General features: G+C 39.2%; 2 protein-coding genes across 6 annotated transcripts in view; both read right to left on the bottom strand.

Moving 5' to 3' along the window:
* LOC103471921 (death-associated protein kinase 2) overlaps positions 1-6,823 on the bottom strand; it is a 34,896-nt gene extending 28,073 nt beyond the window's left edge. For 3 of the 5 annotated variants that reach the window (XR_001777081.1, XR_001777079.1, XR_001777082.1), the window contains exons 1-3: positions 6,691-6,823; positions 6,376-6,619; positions 2,638-2,733 (exon numbers count right to left, since the gene is read on the bottom strand). Coding sequence is in view for 1 of the 5 variants with exons in the window: in XM_008421197.2 (XP_008419419.1) it covers positions 2,638-2,699 (62 nt within the window). In the remaining 4 variants the exon portion in view is untranslated. The remainder of the gene's footprint in view (positions 1-2,637; positions 2,734-6,375; positions 6,620-6,690) is intronic. The other 2 variants (XR_001777080.1, XM_008421197.2) reach the window with 2 other exon arrangements.
* A 706-nt stretch (positions 6,824-7,529) lies between these two features.
* Positions 7,530-8,804, bottom strand: part of agr2 (anterior gradient 2) — a 4,134-nt gene continuing 2,859 nt past the window's right edge. The window contains 3 exon segments of the mRNA XM_008421196.2: positions 7,530-7,761; positions 7,845-7,970; positions 8,347-8,376. Coding sequence (XP_008419418.1) covers positions 7,712-7,761; positions 7,845-7,970; positions 8,347-8,376 — 206 coding nt within the window. The 3' untranslated portion in view covers positions 7,530-7,711.

The following is an 8,804-nucleotide window of genomic DNA, read 5'->3' as shown; positions in this document are numbered from 1 at the left end:
TGGATGGATGGATGGATGGATGGATGGATGGATGGATGGATGGATGGATGGATGGATGGATGGATGGATGGATGGAAATCTGCCCTTTTAAATTTGAAGTAGGGTCATTTCCTTGAAAAGAGTGGACCAAACTACCTGGGCACCAATGCAGACCATCTTTGGGAAATTCTTAGATCAGCTGTTGGCAGTAGCAATGGCCAATGAGTTCATCCCTTGGCAGCACTGAGAAGCCTTGTATGGCTCCATTCAGTCAATATGAGTGTAAATATGACTAAGGCCAGATTTGTTTGTCCTACAGCAGTGGTCCCCAACCTCCGGTCCGTGGACCAATTGGCACCAGGCCGCGCAAGAAATTATTCAATATTTCCGTTTTATGTATTATTTGAGTCTGGAGGATCTTTTATTTTGAAAGTCCTTTAACCGGATTCTCTCGGTTACTTGCGCTCCAACATTGAGCCCACAAGCAGTAAGAAACAGATCAGATGTCTTTGGAAAGTTTCTTTGCAAAGGGGAAAAGGCCCAGAGAAGAGACAGGAGAATGGATTTATCCCGGACCGGTAGGTGAGTCCCACATTACAAGCCCGCTCTGCGTAACATGCGGCGACCGGCTGCTAATGAGGCAATRAAGCKTYAARCTGCTTCGCCACGTAGAGACCAAGCAGGCTGTGGCATATAAGCAACACCTCGGGTGTCTCCCATCACTCCTAGATGGGAACGTCTTGTTGCAAAGAAACAAGCTCAGGGCTCCCGATGTTAGTCATTATAGTGAGTTAAAATTTTCACGAAAGTAAAATGTTTGTTTTTGTGGTGCATTTGTATCTTACTTTGACGGGATATGTAAACATTACCATAGCAACCAGAGTCAGAGAGCGTTTGGGCAGTGGTCGAGAGGAGATGAGTAAAGCTTGTGAGTCTTAAGTCTGGTTTAGATGGCAAGATTTAAGAATGTCGGCCGATTCTCCAAATCTCTGTGACCACAGAGTTGATAAAAGTCCAACAGGTTCGATCGGTTCGTGTCTCCAGCCACACGGCAGAGGTAACACGAACTGATTCCAGTCACGATCATCGCGATTCCAGAAGAAACTCCACAAAACTCCCAACATAGCATACGGGAATTTAGAATAACCAAACACGATGACGATGTAGAAGCAATAGTGATAGTTTGTGGACTCATTTTAAGAGATAAAAGACGTAACAAAAAGAAAAGGCGGTGGATAAAAGACGACGGGAGCAGCCGCTCTATTTGCTGCAGTATGATTTGGAAGTGATTGTGTTTTTTCATAGTTAACATTTTTAACTGAATAAACATAAACATATAATAATGACCTTTACATATAATAATAAACATTTCCACATATCATCTCCAATATGCGCGATATGTCAGCCGTTTGGGATTCCCCTCTGTTCTTACATCACCACGCTTTCTGATTGGTTACCTGTCACGTTCAGCAGGTTGTATTCTCATTCCCAGTCGGGGAAAACCCCATAGGCTGCAATAAAAAGGCTAAGACAACCCAAATTGGGTATATTCAGGATTTAGCGGGAACACCAACATGCAGAAGCCTTATCTGACGGTTCACGCCCATCCGGGCCGCAGCAAAATTTCCAAGTCTTGACCGGTCCGAAGTAATAAAAAGGTTTGGGACCGCTGTCCTACATACATTATTTAAGAGTTTCTTCTCTGTTTAAGCAGCTGCTGGTTTTTGTGAGTGAGCAACAAACCAGGCTAACAGGCTAAACACTTTTTGATCAAGTGTTTAGTTAGGCTGGTTTAGGTAATCCTGAATTACCTCTATTGTAATGCTGCCTTGGCTCCTACAGAAGTACATACTGACTGATTCTCCTCTCTACTACTTTCTACTACTACTCTACTTTATGTTTTATCTGGAAATGTTGCTGCCTTTAACGCCATGTTCTCTTGCAAGTTTTTTTTCAATCTATGGAAGTAATACATGACAAGTTATTTCTGGTTGTCTTGGTCTTCTCCCCGGAACAGGTTGAGGTAATAAGTTCATGTTCTCTCTTAATACGAAGTGAAAAAACCTGAAACTTTTAAATCTGAGGCAAAATGCCAAATCTTCATTAAAGGAGAATGATTCTTTGACTCAGACATTCAGACATCGCTGAATGTCTGAATTAACTTCTTCAGTATGTCTCTAAGCTCTGGAGCAGCCAGTTAATGACTCATTTTTTGCCATTATTTGGAATGGAAAAAAGTAATAATAATAATAATAATAATAATAATAATAATAATAATAATAATAATAATGTGCCAAACACAATAAAAAAGTATTATCAAAACCATAGAAAAACTAAGTAGCATGAACCAGAACTCCTGAAGAACTACAGAAGTGAGATCTGAGTTTATTTTAGATTTTGTCACTGTAGTGCTTTCAAAGTCAAATCATACTGTAGTGCTTTCAAAGTCAAATCAAACTCAAGATGGATTTTTCTTTTTTCTGCATATTTATAATGAATTTCTGCTCAAACACACGACATTGCAAGAAAGGCAGTTTTCGTTAAACCAATCTCTAAATATAAAGATTGTTCCTAATATTTGATGCACATTGATACATACCGACTGCTTGTCAGCAAATCTCCCAAACATTAAAACACAACCAGTGTGTATAACATTACCTGCCCAAAACTTCCTCAATCTCATAGAAGTCTTCCACATTCTCAGGTTTGAACAGGGCCATGTTGATTTGCTTTCACATGGATCTTCTTTGTCCACTGCAAAAAGTAAAACAGTCCATTTTAGATTTGTAGTGATCCATGTTACACAAAATATTATGTTGTTTACTAAATCATGCACTGTACAGTGTCAACTCCACAATTTACGCCATGACCTATAAAACAGCCAGCCTCAGCCGCAATTTAATTCATTTTGGAAGATCATTTACATTTGATGCCAATCTTATCCATCCATCCATTTTCTTACACCCTTATCCCTTAGTGGGGTCAGGAGGTGCTGGTGCCTATCTCCAGCTAACATTCTGGGCGAGAGGCAGGGTATACCCTGGACAGGTCGCCAGTCTGCCGCACCGATCTTATCCACCGATCTTAAAAAAAATCTAAAAATCAACCAGTCTTCTTCTTCTCTGCTATGAGAGAGGTTTGACTGACAGACTGGCCCACCAAATCAAGTCAGATTTATTTGTCCAGCACATTTCAGCAACAAGACAGTTCAAAGTGCTTTACACCATAAAAACACAAAAATACAAAGTCATAGAGCACAGAAGGATTACAATTTGTCAAGTGCCATCGTTATACATCGGAATGTTTATTAATGTATAATTTATGATGTTTCAAATGCAGATGGGGGCTGCACAGTGGCGCAGTTGGTAGAGCTGTTGCCTTGCAGCAAGAAGATTCTGAGTTTGATTCCCGGCCCGGGGTCTTTCTGCATGGAGTTTGCATGTCCTCCCAGAGGACCCTGCGTGGGTTCTCTCTGGGTACTCAGACTTCCTCCCACAGTCCAAAAACATGACTGTCAAGTTAATTGGCTTCTCTAAATTGCCCCTAGGTGTGAGTGTGTGTGTGCATGGTTGTTTGTCCTGTCTGTCTCTGTGTTGCCCTGCAACAGACTGGTGACCTGCAGGGTGTATCCCACCTCTTGCCCGGAACGTTAGCTGGAGATAGGCACCAGAACCTCCCGACCCCACTAAGGGACAAGGGTGGATGGATGGATGCAGATTCACGCCATGTCTAGATTTAAAGGAACTCAGTGTTTCAGTTGTTTGCAGTTTTCTAGAAGTTGGTTCCAGATTTGTGGTGCATAGAAGCCAAAAGCTGCTGCTCCATGTTTGGTTCTGGTTCTGATGCGGAGCAGACCAGTATGGGGGAATTTTTCTGCCATAATCCAAGAGCACACATTTTCAGTCTGAAAGCAGGATTTCATGTATTTTGTTCTCAAAACTTGTAATACTTTTGTTTACATTTCTATTTTGAAAGGAGGACTTTTCATATCTTTCTTCTCAAAACTTGTAATGATTGTACTCAAAACTTCTCCTTGCGTTCACATTTAGTCTCTGCTCAGACCCTCTGCTCGCTTTTGGAAATGCCTTTTGGCACAGTCACCTGGCAACCTCTCAACCAGTTGAATGAAAGTGTTGTACTGCGTTTGTTTCCTTCAAGGTGTGGCTGTGTGTATTATCGATTGTTTGCAACCTGCGCCACCCATTGGATGTAGGGAGAAACGACAACGTCAGCTTTCTGCTCCGTAGTACACTAAACATCTGTCAGTAATGTGCTACTGATCGCTAACAGCTAGGCAAGATTTTGTTCACTCAACCAACTCCCTACATGTCAACATGTTAGAGAGGTGCAGTTCAAGGCCAGGTTGGGGGGATCAACTGTTGATCCCCCCAACAGTGGATCAACAGTTGGGGGATCAAAGTACAGAGACCGTATCAGAAACCCAAGAAGAGGTATATAATGAAGACACAGTAATGGTGGCTTTAAAAGAGGAGCAAGTTGGAGAGTCTGAGGAGGAAACCCCAGGAGAAGAGCTCAGAAAGGCTGCAGACTGGGAAGAGGAACATGAACCAGCAGCAAAAAGGCAACAAATACAATGTCAGATGTGTGAACAAAGACATATGAATATGAAACTGCAGTGCTGTACTGATGTTTTATGTAAAATGTAGACTGGGGAAAACAATATTTTCTGCACTTCTTGTGTTGAAATATTTGTACAGTTGAATAATAACATGGAAGTGGCTGTTTTCTCTCATTTAATAAATTCATGTAACATGCAAACATGTCATGAACTAGAATCTATTATAAGTAAACAAATTTTTTTGTATTTATTTGCATTAAAAAAAATCCAAAAATATTTCAACCCATCATCCAGGAAATACATTTCTGGGATTTAGGGTGAGGTCATGTTTCATATGACCTAATAACAATATCAGATTATTTAATATTTTTGTTTTAGTGGCATTGAATGACTCTCTGATAAGAAGTTCGTAGACATCCCTAGTGAACATCCAGGGTTTGGACACTGACATTGTGGCGGAGCTTTAGTACCTCAATAAAAAACTGGACAGGTCCTCCAGCACAAAAACTTTAACAGGAAGTACAGGAAGAGCCTCCATCTTCTGAAGAGACTCAGGTCTAAGTGTGTTCAAGAAACTGTTAAAAACATCTGACACTGTAGTGACATCTCAAGTGTTTTATGCTGCGGTTTGCTCAGGGTGTGATAACACCAAGAGGGACAGAAAGAGTCAGTGAGGAAAGCCAACTCTGTCTCAGCTAATTTATATGCTCTACACAAGAGCAGGCAGTAAGAGCCACCAGTGGTGCAAATTGTAATGAACTGTACAACCATGAAGCTGAGGAATGGCAGAATACCAACTAGGATTTAGTTTTGGTTTTTGTTGTTTAAATAACGGTCTTCTAATTGTTTCATGAACCAAGCGCCTGAAGATTCGTGCCCGTGTCCTCTATTGTGTTGTCTATAGCTTTCGAAAAATACAAAGAAAGTCATGCCAAAAAAGGAATTGCAGTAAGAAAGTACTTCCTCATTAGGTGAGTTAGGTCAGCAAACATTGAGCTGTATTTCCCTTTCTACGTGTAATGATCTGAGTGAGGTAAGAGATGGTTCAGTCACACAGAATTTATGATAATTTATTATTGTCCTTTTAAGTTTGTACTTGAACAGTTGTGTTTTTGATTTCAAGTTAGGGGCCTAAAAATTATATTTGTTCTATAATTTGAAGTACAGGACAATAAAAACACCTTCATTATTTTCAGCTGTACAAACAACTGTCCAGTATTGTGGAGTTTTTCATTTTTGTCAATTTTCTGTATTATAAAAAAGCCTTTGTACCATGTGGAAGTTTTTTAAGGCGACATTTTTCAAAAACACTTATTCAATAAGAAACGAGAACAAGTCATATTCTATAACTAGGACAAATCTTGCCATTGTCCCCTGGAACTTGGAATCCCCCCAATAAAGTCCAGTTGGTCACGAAAAAAGTTGCAGGCCAACTGGGCCCAGTGGACCCAGGTCCAAACAAATGGAAGTCAGAACCATTTCTGTTCTGACTTCAGTAAATTATCTTAATGGTCAAAAAATAGATTGCTCAATAAAACACATACAACCTGGGTGCCAACAAATTTGCCCTTAAATGTTTATTAAAAGAGTAGTCATAATGTTTTTTTTTTTAACTAAACATGTGTTGAGTGCCTCCGTCCCCAGTTCAAATCCTCTGAGTGTTTTCCCACCCCACCCGCCGTGGAATGTCAGAACAAAATGAATGTGAGAAATAGGAGTAGTTTTGCTCCTCCGTTTAAAACAGGCCGTGGGCAACATCGCAGGAACTAAATGTATGATGAATAAAGCAAATGAATATTGATAATAATAGTACTCACAGTCTCAGTCCCCGGTTTGTTCCTGCTCCAATGTTCCACTGAAAGGACTACGATCCCATGTACGATGGGAAGTTCCCACCCAGCGGCGCGGCGGAGCTCTGTGCTGGTCCAGAACCGGAGCGGAGCTGCGAGCTGACTGCAGGGTGCAGGAGGAATGCGGAAAACGCCACTCTTCTTTTCGGCTTTAGTGGCTCTTCATAAACGACGCGCTGCTGCATTAGCTCCACCAGTTGGTAGTAAAGGGCTGCGGATCCAGAAAATCCTGTTAGAGAAAACCGTCTACATAATTTTGCTTTAGTGACATGTTTATGTTACCTTGAAATATAAATTCCTCGTTTCTTACAGAAACAGAATCTCACACAGAGAGTTAGAAAAAAAATCTACTTATCAATTCATTCAGTGGATAAAATCCCATATGAGCAAATACTTGCGTTCAAGAAAATTCTCTATTGCTAAAAATCTGTCAGTCCTCCCCATGTCACAACCCGCACCCCGCCTCCGCCTGAAGGACAACACTCAGTCTTTGTAAGGTTTCGCAACACTCCACTTTGCTATCTATCTATCTATCTATCTATCTATCTATCTATCTATCTATCTATCTATCTATCTATCTATCTATCTATCTATCTATCTATCTATCTATCTANTATCTATCTATCTATCTATCTATCTATCTATCTATCTATCTATCTATCTATCTATCTATCTATCTATCTATCTATCTATCTATCTATCTATCTATATATATATCTATATATATATCTATCTATATATCTATCTATCATAGATATTCTAACAAGATAATCCTCTGTTATTATCTATCTATGATAGATAGCATTAGATCCTGCATATCCATGCAAGATCTAATGCTCCTCTATAGGAGAAAGTCAGGATTTACCTGGGAGCAATTTACAAATTCAGATCATATTAAAAAAAAAGTCTAATGGAAACATAGAAATATGCTTGATATATTATGACAACTTGTTCAAATCTTTTGCATGTTAGGGCTTATATGACAAAATTATTTTTATATGTTGTAAAGGTTGAAACTATTTAAGGGAAACCCTTGTAATTCATGTAATCCCACCAGAGGGAGACCAAAGAGCTGTCTAAGGACACCAGGAACACTGTTGAAGCAAAACAAATAAGACACATTTTTTGTTTTAATGTGTTGTATTGACAAACAAAAGAATTAATTCATATTACAGTATATGTGATCAACATAAGTCAATTATATGTCCAGTCAATTAGCTTCACAAATTGTAAGAATCAGTACATTTTATTTAGGATGAAAATCATATGATCAGTGGTGACAGACTGGGTGGAGTCCGGGTCCTCACAGTTCAGCCTTCAGGAGCTTCTTAGCTGTCTGCATGTTGCTTATCACTGAGGGAGAAACAAGAAGCAATGATTATGTGCATTTCAGCTGAATACACAAAGCTTGCAGAACACACATGTGCAGCACTTACAGAGGCTGATGTCACCCGTTTCATAGGCGTACATGCGGTTAGAGTAGCGTCCGTTGATGTCAGCCCTCACTGTCATGGAGGGGTCTGTGGAGAGACGAGCCCTGGATAAGTGCAACTAGTCAAGAACTGTGAGCATCTACTTTGAAGAGATGTCTGATAACCATCGTGGATTATGTGTAGGAATAAAAAAAATATTTGTCACTTATTCAAAAGGCAGTTTGGCGACAAACTTTTTTAATTGCCTCTGCCTGTAAGTATATGGTTTGGGATTTGGAAAATTAACATCTTTCTGTGTACTAACAAAAAACACTGAGTGGAAAAAAGAGATACTTTGCTTAATGTGAATTTTACAGTATAACTTTTATTTTGGTATGAAGTAAAGCAGAGTGTCTGCCTTTAAACCAGCTGGCTACAGTTTTATCCCTGGGAAGTTAACAAACACTGAGAAGGTAAATGATGAGATGTGCATGAGTGTTCCCACTCTGCATAAATAAGTAAATACATAAGTGTTTCATATATAGTATGCTTGTTTCTGATATCTGCAACGTAACTAGTTTGTATACGTGAACAGATCATTTTATCATTAGTGGATGATGGTGGTGAGTTTACAGCAAAGTAGATATTTTCTGTTTAAGGGAGAGAAGCAAGTTTAAGTCCTGACAGATCAGAATTAAGTCAGAAAAGGGGTGCGGGTTTTAATGTTTTTTTATTTTTTATTTCATTTATTTATTTTTATTATTATTTTTTGGATTGTTTATTCAATGTCACATGATTCAGTGTTTTTGTTTTTAATGATGAAAACACTTTGAAATGCCTTGCTGCTGAAATGTGCTATACAAATAAAATTTGATTGATTGATTGATTGATTGATTGATTGATTGATGGATTGATTGATTGATTGATTGATTGATTGATTGATTGATTGATTGATTGATTGATTGATTGATTGATTGATTGATT

This window comes from Poecilia reticulata, linkage group LG11, assembly GCF_000633615.1.
Source record: "Poecilia reticulata strain Guanapo linkage group LG11, Guppy_female_1.0+MT, whole genome shotgun sequence".
Taxonomy (NCBI): domain Eukaryota; kingdom Metazoa; phylum Chordata; class Actinopteri; order Cyprinodontiformes; family Poeciliidae; genus Poecilia; species Poecilia reticulata.
This window is presented reverse-complemented; position numbering and strand designations above follow the sequence as displayed.